Source organism: Lissotriton helveticus, chromosome 3_1 (genome assembly GCF_964261635.1).
Source record: "Lissotriton helveticus chromosome 3_1, aLisHel1.1, whole genome shotgun sequence".
Lineage (NCBI taxonomy): Eukaryota > Metazoa > Chordata > Amphibia > Caudata > Salamandridae > Lissotriton > Lissotriton helveticus.
The window spans coordinates 1723956145-1723980466 of record NC_136061.1 but is presented as its reverse complement, the minus strand read 5'-3'; the positions used below and the strand labels follow the sequence as shown (position 1 = coordinate 1723980466).

General features: G+C 44.8%; 1 protein-coding gene across 1 annotated transcript in view; it reads right to left on the bottom strand.

Moving 5' to 3' along the window:
• Window positions 1–2867: 2867 nt before the first annotated feature.
• Window positions 2868–24322, bottom strand: part of SMPDL3B (sphingomyelin phosphodiesterase acid like 3B) — a 152297-nt gene continuing 130842 nt past the window's right edge. The window contains exons 6-8 of the mRNA XM_078682506.1: window positions 13325–13505; window positions 7216–7349; window positions 2868–3348 (exon numbers count right to left, since the gene is read on the bottom strand). Coding sequence (XP_078538632.1) covers window positions 2989–3348; window positions 7216–7349; window positions 13325–13505 — 675 coding nt within the window. The 3' untranslated portion in view covers window positions 2868–2988. The remainder of the gene's footprint in view (window positions 3349–7215; window positions 7350–13324; window positions 13506–24322) is intronic.

Sequence of the window (24322 nt, the reverse complement as noted above, 5' to 3'; positions counted from 1 at the left end):
ACGGCGTTAAAATGATGGCCGCTTTAGCGGCAGTCGATAATGGGCTGGATAATATGCCCTTAAGAATTCCCATAGAAGCCCAGGCTCACACCAGAACCTGGGCTTCTATGGGAATTCACAAGGGCATATTATCAAGCCCATTATCGCCGCTTTAGCGGCAGTTTCCAGCCGTTAAAGCGGCGATAATTTTAACGCCGTTCTTGATAATATGCCCCCAAGTTTTAGTGCTCTAACTTGGCCCTCAGAGCCAGGTAGTTAAGTTCACCTTTCTACTTCGTGTTGACCGGTACATAGAAAGGGGCCAGAGTAGGAACTGTAAATAAGGTTGTCCCCTCATGTGGGTGGGTACCATGCTTCAAGATCGAGATAGGTGCGACTACTGTATTGACTATATTGTTGATGAATCCTGAGGAAAATAAGATAGACTGCCTTTTGAACTCAGAACCGGTCTGCCCCCATCTGAAGAACTGCCTGGCACAGCTGCCAGAAGCTGCACCTGCTGACTGTTTCCTTTAGCTGTGCCCTCACTATTAAAGACTGCTGCTTTCTGTTGTCAATGTATTCTGGACTTGATCTGCACACTAGCTGGTATGTAGGAGAGGACTTTTTAATATGGCTTAAGAGAATTGGCTAAGGTCATATCATGGCTGTTAAATTGACATGGGTCTTAAATTAAATGTCACTCAGTACAATAGAGAGTTTGAAGAACCTCCATCACTGTTTCTGCAAGATGTAACAGTGTTGAGGGCCTGCATTCTAAGCATTCTCTATTGCTGGGCAAGACTGCAAATGCCATTAAGCAATATTATCCAAGGATTGGCACTCCCTGGTAGTTACTGACAAGGGTGCAGCAGAGGGCCCTTCTGCATCCTGGTCAATTACTACCTCGGAGTGCCCTCCCCCTTGGATAATATTGCTAATGTCTAAAGCAGGCTCTTAAATTGTGGGATGAGATTCACAAAACTGTTAGAGGGTGTGTTTTTCATAGTACTAACAAGGTTGGATATTTTTTGGGTGACGAGGTGCCACAATATTGCCCTGTTGAAATGCATTGCAGGGAATGTCTGGCGTTCAAGCCACAAAAAGGACACAAAGAGGAACATATAAAAAGGATAACAGATGTATCTTCGTTTTCCCCTTCACAGCCAAAGTGCTCACCGCTGCAGATCGTGGAGAGAGTTTCTTGATGCATTGTGACCTGTAGCCTGTGTAGCAGTGCTATTGGACGAAAGTGGACCACGTGGTGCAGTTTAACTAAGTTGACCGACACTTGCCATTGTTTGATGAAATATTATAACATAATACATATAAGCGGGTTCCTTTTAGCATTAATGGCCACCAGAAGGGGTCATGAAGCATATGCAGAGTAGCTGAGACTGCATGGGCTGAGCTTATAAACTTGTGAGCTTCTTAAGTGAGGCAGACTTTTTTGCTGTGTTTTTCATAGTACTATTTAGATAACATACTTGTGACACTGTGACTTTAGGGAGCCCATCCGACCCACAGCAAAAAACATACATCACTGGGGACCCTGGAGATGAATCTCTATTATTATGTGATGTATGTATTGCTGCTATTTTACGTACCTGAACTGCAGGCTTTACATTGTGGTCAGCAGCTGAATTACCTTTTTAAAACCTCACTGTGAAGTGAATGGTAATTTATGCAAATGGAATGCACTCAAATGCACACATACAGAGGATAATGCTGTATGGCATGGCTTGTAAAGCGTGTTAACCTCATTAACCCCTTCGACGCTCATGACGAGCTGGGCTCGTCATGAGGTAGCCTCCTCGCACGCTCATGACGAGCCCAGCTCGTCATGTAAAGTGCGCTTTCGCAAAATCCAGCGTACGGGGGGAAATCATGCCGCACGCATGCGGTTAAAACACATATAAGAGGTTACTGCACATCACATTGTTGTCAGTTGTATTATCTAATGGACGGTTGGAGAAGGTGGGGATGAACGTCTTGGGCCTGTCCATGTGGTAGCATATGAACAAATGGGTTACATGGTTAATTATCTTTCAAGGTGGATAGAAGATGCTTGTTAAAATCCCTCACACCAAGGTTGTTACAGAATTACAGACTGATGTCTTTTTTGGAGAAAGGGTCTCCCTAAAGTTCTAGTCTTGAATTACAGCGTACCCTTTCGGGAAAATGATAAAAAATGAGTAGCACAGAAGTGTAACCTTGAAAGTGTGGTTTGTTGTACCATCTTCAAGGTAAAGTGTTAGTTGAGTGGGCAAACAAAATGGCTAGCAAGTGTGTACCTCTAGTGGTGGCTAATAAATAGTCTTTAACTAATGTAGTTAATCAAGCTGTTTGGAGTTATCTTAGAATGCGAAAATATAATACAAGGATTTCAACATTTGAGGAGTTGAGAAGATGCAAGGGCATTCGAAAACGTTAAAATGTGCAGGGATACAATTAATATTGTCAGGGAAGTAGATGAAAAGGCAGGGTATGCAGTCAATGAATGGCAAAGGTCAAGAAGAGAAAACTGACATATGGAACTGAGGAAGCAGTGAAAGAAGGTTAAAAAAGAGCAATGTGTTGTCAGATGGGACAAAGGAAGAATAAAGAGAGGGCAGCTAGGAACGATTAACAATCGGTAGAAATGACGAAAAATAGGTCTCTGTGAGGATGTCTGCACTATTCACTTCCTTTGAGGTATGTGTTTCAAGGTCTTTGTTTTATGTTACACTGCTCAGAATTTTGGTTCTATGTTACACTGCCCAGAATATATTCCCTCAGATTGCATGTTTTTGGAATTCTAATCGCTAGAGAGCTTTCTAACCTGCAAAACATGCCAGCAATCTACTATTAAAAAAAATTGAAAAAAGTATCTCTAAGCAACTCAAGCATTTGCTTTAATTTTTATTATATTTAAGTTCACATTAGTAAACATGGAGACAGAAGGTACAATTGTTTTTAATTCATAATAATTTAACATATGTACAAACCTACACACAGCAAACTGGCCACTTACAGTCCGAAGAATAGTAATGTTATGGTGATTAACAGTGGCAACTGCAGTGAAATCCTGGAAGAGGCGCTTTCTGTTCTTAGGCATTTGTCGTAATTTTCAAAATCGACTTCCCTAATGGCGCATACATGATCAATTCTGCAGTTGTGATCACAGTCTTCTAGGTCGTAATTAACAGAGTTGAACTCATAGTACTTCTGCAAGTAACACTTGTTAGTACATATTTTATCCAGAACTGCTTGCATGGATTCCACAGAGCCATCAGGGACTTGGAAGGCTTCGGTCAAGCGATACTCCTTCTCCCATCGTGGAGCCTCCAGGTTGGAATAGGTTAAATTCAAGTAGTAGGTCACCATGTCCTAAAGAGAAAAACAAATTCATGGGATAAGCAGTTTCCACTAAATACAGTACTTATTTTAGCATTTGATTTCTTCAGTCAGGCATGTCTTCAGTGTAAGACAGCCAGGTATGTATCCTCTGATGTACGGCAGGGAAGGTTGAAGGATTACAACCCCACTCCCCGATAAATCAATTTTCTAGTTGATAGTTAGTCTGGGATGTCCTTTCAGATATCCCTCTATAGGGCCATGCATGTGTGTGGTATTGGCATAGTAATCACTTGAATTTTACGTTTGGCTGGGGTGGTTGTGCTCACAAGGTAGATCATTCTTAGGACTACTATATTTGCTCTGGGGGTGCAAGTGTCTGATTAAATGAATGGTCTCTCTTGATCATTGTAACCCTAAACCCCGCTAAAGCCTGAACCAGTGTTTCCCATCTTTGGTTCGAGTCCACGAAATGCTGCCGGTTCCCAGGGTGAGATGTAAAAAGAAAAACAAAAGTTCGGCTTCAGTAGAAACTATGCGTTTATGTTAATACTTGTGAAGGCTTTATGCTCCTGTGCTAGTGAGTTCATCCATGCATATGCTTGTTGTTGTGAAACCTGTTAGACGTGACAGGTTCTAGATACTTTTGTATTCTAAATTTAAAACCATCAAGGTTCGGTATAAGAGGTCTCCTGCCCTCTTTTTGTGTACCATCTATTGTAAAAGAATATGCACGTATATATGAAACACTTTTTTTTGTTAGTGGTTTATCAAACACATACTCCTGCCTACAATTATAGGCTGGCAGGGAGATTACTGTAATGAATAAATAACTCAAAACACGTCCTCTCCCCCTTAATTGGTACAACAGTCTCCGTAGCGTCTCTCAGGGACACCCTACATGCAGGTATTTAAAGAAATAGGATATTGACAAGGGAAAGAGACAAACAAATACCTCACAGAGGAAAATACATTTGTTTTCAAACGTTTAGCCAATCTTAAAAAGAATTTGAAGGATTCTAAAAACCAGGTTACACCAAACAATAGCAAGCTTTCCAAAACTGGCAGCAGAAAACTTAAAGTTGGGGTCTTAAAGACACCCAGAAAAAAACTTAGCTATATTAGCCAAATCTCTGACGAAGTCATGGGAGGCAGAGAGCAGGATATGTTTGATATATCCCAAACTTCCCCGATCTAGTAACTGAAACTGATGTCCTAGGAGGTGTCAGACAGTGCATCAGTGGATGGTGAAGTGTCAGCCCTGGGCAGGAACAGGGGGCACAGGCAGTCGAATGACCATCAAGGGAGGTGCCCTACATCCTGGGGGTCAGGAAAATGACAAGGGTCTCAAGAGGAGCTTTCCTGCATCCGGCGAATAATCGCTTGCTTGGAAGTCCCAGGTTACTAGACTGTGTAGAAGTGTGGGTACGCGTATGCCTTTCTTCTGTTAGCCTCTTAGATGGAAATGCACGGTCAGGGCCTAGAAGGAGCGGGTTAACTGCAAGTTGCTGTCATGTGATGATGTGATAGACTAATAGGATACTTGGTCTGCCTGAAAAGATAATGCCGTCTTAAATGATGGAGTTTAGAAAATGAAGTACTTATCAACTTCTCACACAGAATACGCTTGTTTGCTGGGTCCCCCAAGGAGCGTGCAGACCCCAGGAGGGTAATGCAATGGTTGCTGGAAGGCTGGTCTAGCAAGACTTCGCACAGCCAGAAAGCAACACAAAGTTGCTACGTGCCACGTTATTTCCAAGGGGTTTTACGTGGATGCAACTTGGGCATTGAAGTACAAGCACCCATGATTTTGATGCAAATCCCTATCTACAAAAATTGTCAGAGCAGGCTTAGCTTAAAAAAAACACCTCCTTGAGGCTCAAAGTTGGACAAATATGTTCGTTTCGCCAAACATTTCATACATTGCAAGTGTGTTGCAATGTACGTCAAGACATCCAATGTGGGAAATAATTTAAAAAATGTGTAGGCATAGGTTTTTGTACTGGAAGCATATACTTTCAGTACAAAACCTATGTTAGACATCACCCACACACATATTTGTACCATGGTGCAAAGATTGTGCATGGTGATAGGTAACCTGTTTGTACACCAGTGCAGGGGAAGAGAGTATTTCGTAAATATGACTCTGCTGCTTACTTCACGTTCTGCAGTGATGCACAGCAAATTTACATGCTGCACTGTGTTACTATAAAAATGTGTAAATGTTACCCAGGGTCTTCTGAACCACTCTTGGTAGCTGATTCACTAAAATGCTCCGTCCTAACACCCCCATTATGGGGCATTATGATGGCTGCAAGCTCAGTATACATCAGGGTACAGTAGACGGAGAAAGAGGAGGAGTAAGCGGGGAGAATGCTTGGGTCAATGTATAAGGCCTCTGTAATTCTGAAAGCTCCCACACCTTGCAGAGAGCTATACCATGCACCTGTTTCCCACTTTCTGACCCTCTGTTCCTGTTGTTTACCAGTCTGTGAGACCATCGTATGCCCTGTTTGTTTTTCCCTAACCTCAAGACCACTGAGATACTCCATGTGTTTCTGTGAGCAGTAGACGGTGCTGGATTATGGCTACACATAAGGCACACCCTATGACAGCAGAGGGCAGCTAATGCCCCCGTCATGTTTATGGGAGCAGCTGTTGGTGCCGGTATCTAGATAATGGAACTGCCTCATTTAGATACTCATTGGTCCTCATGCTCAAATATGTTGTTTCCCATAGCTGGGGTCATTTTTGTCCACCACCTGATTGCGTCCTTTATGTGTGCTGCACAGGTAGTGCTTGCCATGAGGACATGACGAGTTAAGCCCAAGATGGAAACTGTCTTCCTGAAGTTGAAGGGCTGTCACATCCTGTTCTTCCCCTGTGCCTGTGAGTCACACATCTCATAGTTCCCTGGCACGGATGTGGAATCCACATCTCGCTGCATTTCTTGCGCCAAGCAACAGGACTGTAATCGCCCCCTATATTTGATATAGAACAGAAATATTCCGCCCCTACCACCACCCTGCAAAAACATCTCCATGAAAGAGATTTTTGGCTTGACATGTATAGTCCAAATCCCTATATCATCTATTATTATTATTCCCCCCTCTATCGCAGAACCCTTGGAAAAGTGTGTGCAACAATGTTCCTTGCTGTGTACCTTCAGATTGGGCTCTGGATTCGTTCTGGTGTCACAAGTTTCATACATTTACTGGGACTCTGGAAGCAGTTGTCCCTCAGTTGGCTTCAAAGACAAGCTCTACTATGTCATCTGAGGGAGAAATGCTGTGCTGAGATCAAGAGTCACATTACCCGTGAGGCTGCGATCAAAACATTCGACCCATGACAATGAAAACTTTGGGGTGACCTGACTTGAATATGAGATTGACTGATCCTGAGGCAGAGAGCTACCCCGGACATAAAGTCCAAGAGGTCATGTTTCAGTATGCCTGTTCTATGTGATTTCCTTTTGCATTTCTTTATTGCCTTACCCAGATCTTTTGTTTGCCTCACACCCTTGTCAATTGGTTTGTGTGGTTGATCTGTTTGTTCAACAATCGCCTTACTGTCAGGCAGTCTTTGAATCCTCTATTTTCTTGTGGTACATTTGATCTACAGCATTGTCCTGGGGTTATTTTCTATTTGTGACTACCACTGAGTCATCTCCATAGGACGTCCCATAACAATCATCACCCATTCACAAAAGAGCTTGCGTCTCATACTCATACCCCGCCAGAGTACTAATATAAGGGGTAGCAGAGTCTGGAATAAGGCTGCCACTCACATCCGTAACACCTGACACTACTCTAGTATAATTTAGTGTAATATTCCATTTATGCCTGAGCTCAGATTGAGAAAAATAACATGATTATTTGGGCGCTTGAAGACTTCTCATACCTTCACTTGCAGAGTGCCTCTGTCATAATCAAAGACACGAATCCCAGGATTATTTGCTCCATTACTCACTCCAGGTAAAGTGGTTTTCCAAGGAGTTATTCCAGGTGCAATAAACATGCTGCTAACTGGTGAACCTGTGCACAAAAAACAAGTCTGAAGGTAAATAGTTGGTTGTAACTGGGACTTATCTCTGCAGTGTCACATCAACGACAGCACTATCCAATTAATCCCAGGAGTCTGGGTCAAGAACACATAAATGCAACACCTACCCCTCAAAGTAACCTAAAACCCAATGATTAAATAATTAATAAATCACAATTCTTCATTAATACAGAATGGTTATTTTAATTCTAGGCTTTGTAAAGCCTCAACTAATCGAAGACCGTAGATGTAGACGTTTTATAGTTTAGGGATTTGCGTGGCAGTTCTCGCGTTTTAGGGTAAGTTAGTTGTTGGAATAGGGGTGAGTCTTTGAAGCACAAGCAGTGGATGCACACTGCATGAAGCATATATGTGTATTCTTTGTGTATCTGAACTTGCAGGTTGAAGTATTGGGAATCGAGATTCTGCTGCAAATTAATTGGTATTATTTGGAGTGATCTATGATCTTTTAACACCTTTTGGCCGTGTATGTCAGCATGTATTGAAATGTGATTAATGAGAAACTGATTTATTTGAATGTCCATTTTACTGAAACAAAAATCATATCATAGAAATAAATATAATTGCAGGTAGAATGATTATGGAAAGGACTGGGTCAACATCACCCCTAGAGAAATGGCCTCTGTTAGGTTTGAAGGGAGGGTGATCTAAGGTCAAAGTCAAGATTACAATTAGGTTACGTTCAGGAGTCCGAAGATGAAGATGTAAGCTGTGTGCACACATCTTTACTTTATGAACATAAAGCCATAAATTCAACTTATCGTGATAGTGAAGTGAAACAAAGGAACATGCAAATGGCATTAGTGAATATCACTGTGACTTTATAACAGACTGAGATGCAGCCCAACTAATTAACAGTGGTTGAGAATAATTCAAGCTATCCACCCATCACTTTTTTTACTTCAGTTCGACGGGTATGCTCATATGTAGTGCCCGTGCACACTGTGCCACTGGAGCCAAGCTGTACCTTACTGAAATGCCCCCAACTAAGGCAAAATCAGTCTTAGGTTGCTCGTGTTCTGACAGGACCTGGCTTGGCGGTTTGGGCTGGTCTGTTCCAAATGGAGTAGGACTAAGCTGATTTGCCTAAAACTGTCTAATCTGACGTGGTGTGGAGAGCAAACAAACAATGGACTGGTGTGTGGCTTGAGTAATTACCAGTGGCTAAGATTAATTCAACGATTCCACAATAACTTTTTAGTTTACAGACTGAAGCATCCAAAAAGCATGCATGTCCTAAACAAAAGTAACATAAATACCAAATCAAAATGCTTTTGTGTCAGCAAAGTAACTATACAAAAGAACACACATGAGCTCTCAATTATAAGCCGCATCTCATGAGGCATTTGCAGTCTACCAAAAGGACTGCTGGATGCCCCATCACCAGAATCTACAAAGGGGACACTGTTTTCATGTATGAAAGGCCAATACCTTGATGAACAGCTCACCCAAGTAAACCATGAAAAACATTTGAAAGCCAATGGCTCACCCAAACTCTATTACTCACTCTGTACCGATAAACAATTATACTTTTTTATAAAGAACCAGTGACATGAGATCACTCACAGCTAAAGCATACCGCAAATTTATGATAGGCAGGTCCTTTGAATAAACGTTCTATCAGAACAGATACGGGGGCACAGGATACATTCAAGCATTGTTATTATGTTCCTAAGTTACATCGTGTGCAATATTTACAGCTCAGGGAAACCTCCTGTATGTACCCTAACCTACATATGCGGGAGGGTACAATAAACAGCGATTCTTCCAAACTTTATTAAGTAATCCGACAGACTTGCAAACTACCTGTAAGTATACTTTGACTAGGAACCAAGTTATTTTTTTTAAACAAAATAGGAACCAAGTTATTTTTACACACTTGGTTCCGTTGCAGATAGATAAAACTATATTATTTTTTGTGTGATTAATTAAAATCATTGCAATGGAGTTCCTTGATAGATGTCTGGAAAGCAAAGTACAAAATTGACTGCTGGCAAATAAAATGTTGAAAGGGCAAGCATACAAAATTACAGTTACAAAAGTTAAAAAAGAAAGGACATTAGCAGCAAACAAGTGAGGGCTGATAGGGCAAACATAAAAATAGCAGTTAAAAAAAAACAATTTACAAAGGGAGGTGAAGGAGAACCCTTTCTATCCGCTGTCTAGACTGCTCCCTTTACCCCCAATCTACATCCTAACCAAGTTAAACTGTATTAAATTAAGGTGCTTTCAAAGGCATAAAGTGCTAATTTTATCTCAAAAATGAGTTCCATGGATAAACACACAACAAGACCAGGTATTTAAAGAATGCAATGTTTTGGCTGTCTTATTAGGTTTAGGGGCCAGCGAAAGAAATTGAGGTTGCTAGCTCTTCCTTGGGTCGAGCAGCTCTGGATGTATGTATTAAAGCTTTCATTTTTTTTTTTACAATAAATTTTATTGAGATTTTGCAACCAACGGGGCGAACCCCCCACAAGCAATATTCATACAAATCATAGATTATAGGTACATACGCTGCTGGTGTGGGTAGCATTTGAGGATCTGTACAACTTTCGAGCCAACAACCCCCACCTCCCGCCTCCCCCCTCCCTTGCACCGCACTTCCCACATGGAACACTATGCATGCGTATAAATGTACAGGCATAGCCCCACGCTGGCCAATCCGCGAATTAGATTGGAGAGTCATCAATGATGAGTCTGTCGATAGGGTCTGGATTTACTGAAGTTGGAAAGATGGAAAGGTCAATGTCCCAATATTCGATCTACTTGGTCCAGATCTTCCCATGCTTTTGCGGGCAACCCTGTGCCTGAAACACCGCCACCTAAGGCTTTCGTTTTTAGTAGCCTATTAAGGATTCAGAATCTAGTGCAACGACAGGTGGGGCTGGCATAGTTTTTATGAATTTCAGAAATCGGGCTACTAGCTGCAACAAATTGCTTCTCAGGCAAGCTTCCACGGTGACTTAGCAAGTCCTGACATTTAAGGTACACCATATTAGTCACAGACAGAATTTGTACATCTTTCAAGGCTCCTCTCCTGATCCTCCATGCAGCTGACTCCCACCCTAGGCTTCCCCCTCGACATCCAGATCATAGTAGTTTATCCATGGAGCCCATATCTTCAGATACTTCCTAGGGCAGCCCCGGGCCTTGTATGTCACTTGTTCCACAACCATATACAAATCAAGACTTGCCCTCCATTCGTTAAGTGTAGGTATTTTCGGGCCCCCCAGTATTTAGCTATAGCCCGCTTGGCTACCACCCAACCCCAAGTTGGCTAATACCAGCAGTTTAATCAACTTGAGACACCGGGAGGCACTTGACCAGATCTCTCATGCCTCCAGTGCATCCAGGGCAAGGTTTACGCACTTTTACCAGCTTGTCCGGGTTTCTTTTTTATTACTTCACAGATTATGTTTTTTAATGTCTTTTTCTTCACCTTCTTAACTTTAAGGCTGTAAGCTAAAAACTTTGACTTCAATATCCAGTACTGTGAAGACAGGCAAAACTCTTGTTGCATGTGGGTGTGTGATGTACAATTAGGAATGGAAACAACTCTTAAATAACAGGTAGACTGTGCCGTCTAGCCAATTAGCCATTTTGTCTCTGAATGTCATTTCACCATACGCCATGGTGGTAAGTAATTTGCAGCCCATCACCTTTAAAAGGGGCCGCAGGTCGGGGGTTCACTAGTGATTTCTGCAACTTGAGAAAGTCCCATACCAGGGAGTTTGCTGCTGCCTGCTGGGTGTGATTGTGCGGTGCCATGCAGCTCCTATGATCCAACCATACTCACAAGTATATTTGTATGCATCAACAACTTTGACAGCACTCCCCTTGATGAACCATGCCCCCCTTTTTTGCAATTTGCATGAGATTATCCTAACCTTGGTTTTTGCCACTTGAATGCAGAATTATTATATTCACATGTCAGTGTGAAGCATATGGAGGATCAACCATTTATTATATGTGATGTTATCTGCTGGTGACTGCTACTATTGCAGCTCCTCAGATCATATCTAATAATTGTCTTCTGTTGTTAAACCATTGGGGTGGGAGCATCCTAGATCCAAGGATAGCTAAATCTGCAATAAAAGCATTTATTTATGTTGCATATTTCTTGAACTGTGTGCTGAACGCTACTCCAGAAGCATACATGCACAAAGACTATGCGTAAGATTGGGCCACCACACAACAATGCCAACAGTGCGATTTATCTAGGATTCACACATTGTGTAGCTGTTCGGAGGTCCCAACCCTGGTACAGAATATGTGTAGAGGATTGCTGTGAAAGTAAATGTTGAAGTTTGAAATCTTGCTCTACCTTTGGCTTCTTCCCGTTGCATGCAGTGGGATGGAGAGATACTGGGCTATTGTGGGTCCACAAATACCAGGACCCTGCTGCACTCTTTGGTGCCTTGCTTACACCCTTGATTCTAGCTGGTGGTGGGACTCACGCCACAAATTGAATGCAGGGCCAACCAGAGCCATCCCAATAGCTCGGCATAAGAAACGTCTACGCCAAGAACGCTCGTTTGCAATAGTGCTCATCTCCCATCTTGGGTTTGCAGCATGCTTCGTGGTGAAGAGGATGAGGAAAATCGAGTTAAGTAAGAGCACTGGGCCTTTTTAGTTCTGGTGTTAGCCAAGACAATTTGATATTGTTAAAAGTATTTAAATAACATACTCATTCATAGGGTCCTTCAGCCAGGCCTCTTCATCTTGTGGTCTGTTGTCAATTCACGTTTTTCTTTTTCACACTACAACATGGTGAAATTGGTCTGGAATTGGGCTGCCCACTTAACCATTGGCCACCTTTACTGTTAGTGACGGAATTCTGCTCTTTCACATGGAACACCTCCACACACAAAGTAGTTCCTTTAATGTTAGAGGCTAATATGGAAAAGTTTGCTTTTTGAGACCAAAACAATACTTCTTTGTTTAGGCGTTTTTTTGTTTTGCGAGAGCCCAACTAACTCCCCCCAACAATGAAGTTTTGAAAAAACAATGAAGAAATAAAACAAGCACTGGCAAAGCCAAAGAGCTGACAGTCAACACCCAAACTATTGGACTTGCCAATGCTTGTTCTTATTCAAGTCAAGTCAAGTATGCTTTATTCGAGGTAAAAAAACTCATAAAAGCATTTACTTTCCTTGGCTGGACAGAGAAGGGAGAAACAAAGAACGTGGGCGCCTTTTATGCTATTCAGGTATTCCGTTAAAGTCTGCTAGGTTTTTCTGAATGTCCATTAAGTTTATGATGTTATTGTAGTTATTTATGATTAAATAAAACTCGCTTGATGCTGTTTAGCGCAACTTGTCTGACAGGTACAAAAAGGCAAGGCACAAAGGTCCACAGAGAATGTGCGTGGTACCAGAATATCATTCTCAGAATATTGACATAAATAAACCATAGAAGTAAATAGTAGAAAATGTATATCCACACAGACATTATTTTTGTAAACGATATTTAGGGCACAGTGTTTATGTCAGACAATATTTAGCCAAATGCGATGCAGCGCGCGCAATGAAATTTGTTTTATTTATTTATTTGTATATTTACCTCCGTTCGGCCATAATCCGTAGTTTACAACCCCCCACCCTGCCCATCCCCCGCTCTGCTTCACGGCCCGGCAGCACTCCCTCCAGGAGCCACTACTGCTGTGTGTCCTTCTGTTAATGTTGAGCACATCACTGCTCTTTGTGGCTAGGTGTGTGCTTAATAAATACAGCTAAAGTAAACATGAGGTCATTGTTGAAGTTCATTAACCGCATAAATGCGGCGGCTTTTCCCGCTGTACGCGGCAATTTTAAAATTACCGCGTTACATGACGAGCTCAGCTCGTCATGAGGGCACGGCAGGTTACGCTCATGACGAGCTAAGCTCGTCATCAGCCTGGAAGGGGTTAAAAACATAAAAAGAAAATGTTTCAATCAAAATCCGTCACCTGAACTGTTGTAAAACATCCGGAAGGTGTCGGTGTGGTGATGACCAAAGAACTGTCCAGCAATGACCTCGCTGTGCTGTTGGATGATTTTCACATAGCGCTGGTTGAAATGTGGCCGAAACCAAGGTTTACTTCGCTTCTTCTCAAAGACACCAGGAGGAACATGACCGACAATGTAAACCTGAAATTAAAAATGAAGGCTTGTTGAGAGAGAAAGCGATACACTTGAAACGAAATTTTTAATCAAGCTGCCTCTCCCCCCATGTGACATGTAAGCAAGCACTTCATTATCAGTAAAAGTACTCTGCTCAACCGTAGGGGATAAACCAAGGTGAGTGGAAAACAAAACTGCATTTCTTTATGTTTGCCCCTCATTCGAAATACTATCTGTAACTTTTGATGTGCCACTCACAGGTATGCCTGAGTGGCTGGTCTTAGATGCATAAGGCAAGGCAGCAGACAGCCCTGCATAATTTATACATGTCCCTCCTTACGCCATTTTGAGTTCATACGTAGAATCCCCTGTTGCGTCATCAGGCTTTAGTTAGGCGCAGCATAGATGTGCACGATAGAAAGACCCTTCCTCAAACCCCTCCCAGACGTGCGAGGAACCACCAGTCCCTCCCAGCCTTGCTCGTGCTCCCTTTTTATCCCCCTCTCAGTAAACACAAGTTGAGTCACTGTTGGTACATAACAGCCGCAGTTTATTCACAACCATGGAACATAAACATTACATTTTTATAGACATTCGACCGCTCCATGAATTCAATACTTTATCACATCTGTCATCTTTATCAAACAGTCTGATTAATTGGTCTGCAATAACTATCACAGCACTTTCGACACAGCCTTCTGATTTACGGCCATTAAGCTGGTGTGAGAGGTCAAGTTATGCCCAGGGTGTTGCACCCTGCATTTTTAACCTTCTTTTCCTGACATGCCACTTCCTTCTGATTGGGGGTCTGAACCATGCTGCCCAATTGTCTGCTTCCAGTTTTACGAGTTTGCGGGGTTTCCCCCTTCGGTGCCCTGTGGGACCCTGCCGCAGGAGCCATTTTTGCTTTGAATTTGTGAATAGGCTTAGTAGTCCCATCTTGGTACCTTCTTCTTTTTTTTTTGCATATTCATACAGCGCGAACTCGACCCGCAGGTATTGGAGCGCTTTACATGAGCACAGTATTTACATTACCCATTCAGGCACGGGGAGATTAAGTGATTTGCCCAGAATCACAGGATGTGGACGCGACCCAGAGGCTCGAACCCTGGTTTCCAGCACCAAAGTCGGCAGTCTAGTCGAAGGACCACATCCTCTCCCCTACTTGTCTGCATTTGTAACTGTCAATCAACAAAAGAGTGACAAATATTTGTTAAGGTTAACAAAACAACCAAGGGTGGGGCAAGTGCGTAGGGAAAAACCTCTGTTTTCTAAAAGAACCCTCACTCACCAACCTAATTGGTGACATGTTTCATCATCAGGTTCCCACCAGGGAGACCGAGTGCCTCCCTGGTGTGCTACGACGCCTGAACTACAGCGGAACAGGATTTTGTTGGACAGTGTATCAGTGCAAAGGGTGGTGCAAATTAAAAGATGGCAAGCTTAACCCAAAATTATTTTTAATAACAGGGAAGCCTACAATCATTAAAATCTAGTGAAGCGGACATGTGCTGGCTTTTAAAGTATATGAAAACAAGAATAGGGTTGGCTCGAAATCAGCAAGGCTGAGCCTGTACAACAAATAACAAAAGAAATGCCAATACTGATGATATTTATTCAATCTTCACACTTAACATCCACACTAAGAAAACTAATTCAAAATGGGGTATTTGCTTATTATTCGCACTTTTATTTTTCAAGATTCACAATTATTACAACATGTTTTTATTTTTTATAAAAAAGAGAAGCATATAAGGAATGAGGACACATTAAATAGAAACTTCATACATTCTGCATCGTCAATCATATCACAATCAACAAAACATTCACCCTATTCGTATCTCTATCATACATATCACATACTACCACTTTAGTAAAATAAAGAATGTACTGGATCTGCACAAATTATACAATCGTTTGGTACAATTTAAAGAAAATACATTCCTATTTGTTAATGAATTTAGAATCATTCATTAGAACTTAATACAGTAGGAGGAAATGTACAGGGGATGGTAAGGAGCCCGGGGATGTTACTGCCCCCTAGGTCCCCAAGCAGACCAGTAAGGCAATGGCCTACGCGTTTCGAATCACCTGTTACTCGTCAGGGATTCTCATCAGGGCCTCAGACATACCCAATTGTCTGTTGGTGTGGTCTACGGAAAACATAGACTGAAGGCTTCTCTACAGTATAATACCTTGAGGATTGTAGGCAGCCGCCGAGAAGAATACTTTAGCGTGGAAGATGCAAGGGGAAGGACCGGACGCTTCGTGTTAACTCAGAGAATTGTGTCACTTTGACTGATATTATTGGTCGGAAAGAAGTCTTTCGAACGTCAATAGTGGTCTCCGACAGTTGTTGTGAAGGCAGCGTCAGCACATGTAAATTCAATCGACGTGTGCTTGAGATTAATCTCCAGCCCGAATACTTTGAAATCTGTGGATGGGCGGCCCGGCACTGATTTTATCCGCAGGCGCGTTAGTGAACAGGGGGTGGCGTCAGCACATCCCGGGAAAACGGCGTGTACTTGAAAACTCGATCTAACACGGTCCCTCCGCAGTCTGTCGGCGTGTAGCGAAGCTCTAATCTCTCGCGCAGGCGCATCATGTGGATGTTAAGTGTGAAGATTGAATAAATATCATCAGTATTGGCATTTCTTTTGGCTTTTAAAGTAGGCCAACTATATCCAATTTAAAGAGAATGAATGGTCGACATGTTTCTGCTTCTAATCGCTAATTTAGCTAAGCTTTCATCAGGACCAAGAACTCCCCGGCGGTATACGCAAGCTAATGCGTACCCTAACCTGAGGAGTAAGTGTGTGCAGTAAAACTCACGGTTTTACCAACGAGAGCTCCTGGGATTTCCAAGGGGCCTATTCTGAAAGAAAAACAAACAAGAGACAAAGCATCCATCGCTTTACATATTCTCATTGTTAATGAGGTGCGTTTCCTTTAAAGACCCCGTGTCGTGGATCAGCCGATGCCCCCACCAGTGCTCATACCTTTCAGACACCAGTGAAAAAACCTCTGTTACCTGGTCATGCCAGAGGTTCATTGTAAGCCAACACCGTGAACTCAGTGAGTGTATTCTAGTTCTACACGAGTGAAGGCTCAACATTAGCAAGAGCAGAGACTATACTTATGCTCCACTCTAGGAGTCTGTGCTCATTTGTGATAATCCCTCTATTAACAAGCATTTACAATGCAATGGTTTTGCCTTTGTTAAAGTTAGAGCTATTGGCATTGCTCTTGACATTATTTTTATTAATGCTTTTTTAACATAAATAAATGGCATTGTCATTTACAATGCCACTAGCTTTATCTCCCGCAAATGACACACACAGAGCCCCCCACACACACACACCCACACAGAGCCCCCCACACACACAGCCACACAGAGCCCCCCACACACACAGCCACACAAAGCCCCCCACACACACAGCCATACAAAGCTTCCTACACACACAGCCACACAAAGCTTCCCACACACACAGCCACACGGAGCCCTCCACACACACCCACACAGCACAAGCAGGCAACAGGGGCACACGGAGGCACAAGTAGGCAACAGGGGCACACGGAGGCACAAGCAGGCAACAGGGGCACACAGAGGCACAAGCAGGCAACAGGGGCACACAGAGGCACAAGCAGGCAACAGGGGCACACAGAGGCACAAGCACGCAACAGGGGTACACAGAGGCGCAACAGGGGTACACAGAGGCGCAACAGGGGCACACGGAGGCACAAGCAGAGTCCATAAAAAAAACGGCTTTTATTTTGAATGTGGGACTAGGCCTTATGGGTGTGCACTAATTTCGCTTCCAGCACTGACATTCATTACCTCTTTCACCAGTTGTTACTCAGTCTATACGCCAAAATATTGTTGATTCTGTCTTATTAGCTAGAACCTGGAAATTCTCCATGCGGTCTTCCTAATTCTTTACCAATGGGTGTTTACATTTTGTCTTCGCCTATTGCTTAACCACTGGAAATACACCAACCCTTCACCGTGCCCCTCCCCCCCCCCCCCACGACACCTGTAACTGCACAGTAGGGAAGCTTATATTTAGCCAAAAATCAAAACGCAGGGTAACTTCAGGATGGAAAGTCCAAAAACTGGAAAATACAGCTGCAAAAAAAAAAAACAGCTGGTCACTTTTGTACTTACGCACAAGATAGCTTGTAATGCTAAAAAAAGAAATGTTCATTATGCCAAGTGCAAAAGTTACCAAAACAGAAACCAACCAGCTTTCTTCTGTGACTCACAGGAGAAGAAAAGAAACAATCTGTCACTCTTACAATCGACATAATATGACTTAAATTGCAGTGACTGCAGTTTTGCTGCACTGTTTCTTTTTGCCAACTTGACTGAAACCCTTCCAATCAACCTTTGAAGGATGAAGGGGTGAGGGGGCCTGCCTGGATCAGAACATGTATCCAGCAGGTCAATCACAATTATTAGCTTGGAGCACTTAACTCATGGCCATAGCTCAAAGCAGCTGAAATATCCATGTTAAAAACCAGGGACAAATTAAAACTTAGGAAAGAATAGTATCGAAAATTACAGATTCCACCAGAATTTTTTATGGGGCGTCACACTGTCTCGATCGGGGTTTGAATCACCCAGCCGAAGATTTGGGGTGGGTTACAGTGTCACACTCTAAATCGGTTTAAGGCGTGGGAACCCACCCCATATATCTGCAAGTAGTTCACTCATTCCCATGGATGAAAAGGGGTTCTTTTATAACATCCCTCAACCGTTGAGTGATTTACACAGCCGAGAGCGTTGCTGATCGTCCGCACGCCCCCTTACCCTAACTCCGAAAGCCCTGATCGTTGCTAGCCCAAAGCTCCCTCGAGAGGACCCGTGCCTCCCATCTTGACCCTTCTATCCACCGTAGCCTTTCCCCCCCTCCAGATTCACCCCACCTCCACCTTATGGCCGCTTGCTTCTGTGCTCACCTCTCCAGCCCGCAGTGCCAGCTGCACGGCGGTGTCCATGCACTCCTTCCAGGGGTCCTAGGCATCGCCGGGCCCGGCCGCCTCCTGCTGCTGTGGCCTCATTTCTCCTCTCCGGTGGAGGCAGGAATCGGGGCGAATCTCCTCTCCCACGATACTGGGCGCCTCCCCCGGTCGGTGGGGGCACCAGCTGACGCTCAGATACGGTCTCCTCTGAGGAGGGTGGCGGGCTGGTCTCTCCTCGATGCTGCAGCCACCAGAGGAAAGCAGCCTCTAGATGCTCCCGCGGATTATCTGCTCTCACGAGGCCCGTGTGAGCAGGATAAGCTATTGTGAGAGGGTCTCGGTCTCACCGGCTCTCCCGCATTACCTCCGTCTTCCTTGCTGCCCCTCAATCCCGTTTCACTCACAGCCCGTTTCCCTTATTCACAATCTATGGCGCCATCTAGACCTTTCACTCACCCCTCACTGCCTCTACCGCCCTCGCTGACTTCCCCTCTGTGACCCTCTATCTCACCCCAGGATCCGCCCACCATTCACTGCATCTGTCTACCGCTACCTATTTTCAATTGTTGTTTTTTTTTTTTTTTTTGGACCTTTCTCATTTGTATTTAAAGAATCGTTATAAATGCTGGCGTAAATAGGGGAACAAAGCACTAATTTAACAACCAGTCTCTAGGATTTTAACTTTATAATTTTTAGACGTTTTTGTCATTGGTCAAATGGTGCATTACGTGCCAAAATTAAAATCGCAACATTCCTTTCATTAGGTTAATGTTTAGTTAAGGCAGTAAGGAGTAATTCAATAGACAATAAAACCAGAATTTGTCTGCAAACAATATTTAAAACGTAGTTTCCCTTCTCCAACTCTACCAAGTTTAAGTCACCTTGGTGTCTTGGTGCCGGCGGGGAAAGGAGCAGGGGGCGGGAGGGGCGGGAAGGGGTAGAATCGGCTGCGTGGAGGAGGGGGCGGCGGCGGAATTCGGAGGAGGGGAGTGAGTGGGTGTGAAGAGGAGTCGAGGGGAGGGATAATTATTCCCGTCCGAGCCTGAGGGAAGAAACCGAGAAGGTCAGGAAGGCGGGTGCTGGCTCAATGCCGGAACAGATTCGGGGGCGTTCCTGAGGGCTTTTGGCTGACGTAGCGTGACGTCGCCAAAAGCCAAAAATTCTCGGGAACGCCCCCGAATCTGGTCCGGGATTGACGGGCAGAGCCGTCTCCCAATGGCTAGCCTCCATTTATGGAGCTAGCCAATGGGAGACTGGGGCGGATACCCGACTGCACACACAAAACATAAGGTTTTTTGGCGCATGCGCACTACGTGCGCATCGCCAGTCAAAACCTAAAAAGGGAATCAACCATTACCTGGCTGTAATAAGAGCGAGACCGGTCCTGGGTTTCTTGCGCTCCCGTTCAAGGAGGACCTGGCCTGTTCTCATTGGCGCAAGGATCAAGACTGATTTGGATATGGCTGGGTCGAAACTGAGGTGACATGATGTGTACTGGAATGCGGCCCTGCATTATCAGCAATGCTGAGATTCCTTCAAGTATTCCATCTGCCTCGTTTTGTATCCGCTTGTAATAGTTAGGCACTACAAGAAAGCATGCTCTGTTGGCATTAGGTCTTTGCTAGAAGAAAGGCTGAGCGCTGCAGCGCCTAGATGGGCTTTGAAGAGGCTTCACGGCACTGCTGACATTTTCAAGGAAACCCTCGGCGCTAGCAGTAAGGCCGGACCCTTCTGCAAGAATCTTGCCAGAGCAGCGAAGCAAGGCTATGAGAAGTGACTCCGTTATCTAGCAAGGAAATGCTTGTTTTGTACTAGACACGCATTGCTCCATTCAACGCTGGCACAATGTTGGCATGAGCCGAAAGAATGGGCGTGGCCGTAGGAGGTAGTCACAGCTAGGGCAAGCGTGACTCTAGGCGGAGGTACAACTCCGGTCTCGCCCCAGTGTTGTTCCTGACTATGAAAGGCTATGCTCCAGTTAGAAGCTTAATCGTGGGTGCTATTGAAATGGTATTTGTGTAGCGCTTCCCAAACACCTTGCGAGGCCACAGAAACGCAGCACTAGCTGGTAAACTAATTGCGAATATATAGATATCAGCCCCGCTGCAGTCCGTGCAGCTTCAGCAGACACCCTATGCCTGGCTACTAAGAAGTCGTGTGTGGCTTGAAGGCTAATTGCCGGGAGACGAAGGTCGCCTTCAGCTGTAAAAGTAATGGCTGCAGGGGGTAGCTGGGCTCCGGCTGGAACACTGCAGGCCATTGATAACCTGAGCCGGGGCAGGCCAGGCTCCTGACGTCTTGAGAGCGCAGCTGCCTCCCTGTCTGCCCTGGGAGGGCCCCCGAGAGCTGGTACTGCAGGCACCGGTGCCATCCGTCATCCGGCGTGGCACCGCCCTGCCACGGGGTTATCCACTGAGCGAAGGCAGGCCAAGCGCCCCCGCCCCGCCAGCGTCTTGTAATTTACACGCGCTGGGCAAGTTAAAAAAAATATATGTATGTCCGCCGAGCGCCACGCAGACAAATCGCTGGTTGTGATCGCGTGAAGCGCTTGCCGTGGCATCGGCGGCGGGGGCGGCAAGGTGCCTTTGTGGGGATCGGGTGTCTGGGGGGAGGGGAGCAGATAAGGCTCATTGCTAATAATAGAAAACATGTTATCCTGGGAGGCCGGTCCTGAAGATGGGATCTGTCATATTTTAATTAGCCTGCCTGCTGTATTTTATATGGCCTGCACGTAGACAGTGTACGGGAGGCAAGACTAATGAGATGCCCGCGCGCACTGTAAAACAAGGCGCTCTCTTCAATTTGTGGTGTGTCGTTTGTAGTCTAATGCGCTCAGAGCACTTCGCGAGTGCCCCCTACCTTAGAGGCGCTGCAGTCACAGTTGAGTCCCCCGGGACGGGCACGACAATTCTCCGGCATAACTGCAGCAAGTCTTTGCAAGGCCCCACACCGGGGTTGTGGAATCTTGCACGTGTCAAGTTAATGGTGCAAGCCTCACAAGGGTCACGAATGTTCACCAACCTGGGGCGGGCCTTTTCCAATGCAAAGAGTTCTAAAACCTTTGCTGGGTCGCCAACTGCTATATGCTAGTTCAATGGATTTTGAGTTGGTCATCAACCACCTTGGAGGCATTACTGCCTGCCCACAGGGTAAACAAAGGTACATCTAACAAGGCGAAGAGAAGGCAAAGCCTGGCGTCCAGTGCACCCACCAGTGTCTCTAGAATATGGGATTTGAGGCACTATGAGTCTTTTTGAAGTTACAGCAGGCAGTGAAGAGGGGAACTGCTGCTGCAGAGCTGCGATTTTTTCACGCTGATGGTGAGAGGAAAAATGGAGAGAGCCCGACAGGGACCCGTCTCAGCACCTACTTTTGAGAACTGCCGGTGCTGAGCACTGGCAGAACCGGCCCACTTAAAGCCCTGCTCCTCCATCCACTACTATACCAAAAATTCACCTATTTCGCCTTTCATTTTCTCATTAACAATTAACTTTTGATTTAGCAACCCCAGAGGGCAGAAAACCCCGATGATCATCTGCTCATAACCTAGGAGCGTGTGCCTTGACGCTGCCTCCAGGCGCTATTCCTTCCGTGAAAACACAGTGCAACCTGCACGCGACGGGACAGGTTGTTTGGGAACTCCCGTGATACATCGCCTCTTCTTTTTTTATACGTTCGGGAAGTTCTGTTATCGAAACTGGAAGATAACGTTTTAAACGAAAAGCAAATGTTTTCGATCGCTTATCCGCCTACGAGATATGCGATTTGTTACCAACGGTCTGAGAACAGCAAAGTATTTACTTTCACACAGTAGCACAATTATATTTACATAGCCATGGGACATTTCAAACTGCTGTCTTGCATAATCACACAGAAATGCCGAAGTCTTCCGCGAGCGAGTTTCCTAATAATGTATAAATGAAAAGTAGCCTGCGACATTCAGAAGTCCTTTAAACAACGGGGCTATATAATTAAACAGAGTATAACTTTACAGAGGGAACTAACTCACCAGCTCTCTGCCTTCTTCCGACCGCAACAGCCCGAGCCTGACAACTCATCCTCTCGGGGCAGACATAAACGAGTTTCACAATATGTGAAGTTACTTATTTTCACGGCTGTGTGTAACTGCAAAATAAACGAAGCAGGAAGGCGGGTGCCGGCTCAATGCCGGACCAGATTCGGGGGCGTTCCCGGCTTTTGGCTGACGTCGCGTGACGTCGGCAAAAGCCAAAGAATCTCGGGAACGCCCCCGAATCTGGTCCGGCATTGACGGACAGGCCCCTCGTCCAATGGCTAGCCTCCATTTATGGAGCTAGCCAATCGGAGGAGGGGGCGTATCCCGACCCACACACACAACTCAAGAGGTTTTTTGGCACATGCGCAAAGCGCATGGCCAGTCAAAACCTAAAAAGGCATAGCTAAGTATCGTTGCCCTAAAATTACACACATTAGGAAAGAAGTGTGTACCGAAGCATGAAAAACCTTGGACAAACATAGGCTTACGTGAAGACTAAGATGGCTTCACGTCATATGTTCCACGGCGGAGGTTTGTTTGCCCTGTAGCATCTTTAAACAAGAAAAATTGCAGAGACTGCGTTAATCTGGTGGGACACCGTCAACTCAAGTCACAGAGCAGATAACCACTCACATTTGGAACTGCCCATAACGACTGGACTTTTTACTAGTGGTCTACACCAGTGGTACCCACACTTTCCACTCGTTTTCTGTGTGTTTCTGCCCTCTGTTCCACTCGTTTTCTGTGCCTTTCTGCCCTCTGTTCCACTTGTTTTCCCTCGTTTTTTGTGCCTTTCTGCCCTCTGTTCCACTCGTTTCCCCCTCGTTTTTTGTGCCTTTCTACCCTCTGTTCCACTCGTTTCCCCCTCGTTTTTTGTGCCTTTCTACCCTCTGTGCCACTCGTTTTTCCCTCGTTTTTTGTGCCTTTTTGCCCTCTGTTCCACTCGTTTTTCCCTCGTTTTTTGTGCGCTTCTGTCCTCTGTTCCACTCGTTTTTTGTGCCTTTCTGCCCTCTGTTCCACTCGTTTTTCCCTCGTTTTTTGTGCCCTTCTGCCCTCTGTTCCACTAATTTTTTGTGCCTTTCTGCCCTTAGTTCCACTCGTTTTTCCCTTATTTTTTGTGCCCTTCTGCCCTCTGTTCCACTCGTTTTTTTGTGCCCTTCTGCCTTCTGTGCCACTAGTTTTTTACCTGTTTTTGTGCCTCTTTTGCCTCTGTTCCACTCGTTTCCCCAGCCACTGTGCCCCTAGTGGCCCCGCCCCCCTGACTGCCCACTGCCCACTCGCTGCCCCCAACTCCCGATTGTATTGTTGTGGTCTCGCCGCCCCTACGCCAACATTCACACTCTTGTGTGAGGACGCATGGGTGTTTCATTTTTCACTACGACGACAGGCACTCGAGTCATGCGGACCCCCTGGGAATGTCTCACGGACCCCTGGGGGTCCGCGGACCACAGTTTGGGAAACGCTGATCTACACGATCTGCTTTATAAGTCAGTGAACACTATTTTGTGAAATTACTTTCTCCGATTGCAGGTACTACATGCCTTCCTGCAACAGCTTTATCATTTTAAGCTGCAGTGGCCCCACTTTACCTTATGTTATAATTTTTGATTGAAGAATGGTGTTTGCACTATTAACTTAATGCTGCTCACGCCATAATATATTTTCTTTAAAGCACTGTTGTTTTAAGACATGCTTTGTGTTATTTTTACACGCATGAGGCATGCTTTAGGTCCCAGGTTGGCATTCACCCATTTCTTTTTGATATGCTCGGCTCATCCAAATCAACCAATAGTCAACAATTGCGCCGGCGGATTGCAGCCCCTCAACCCAGTCCGGTCATCGGGCACTGCGCTTTAGATTTAAGCAT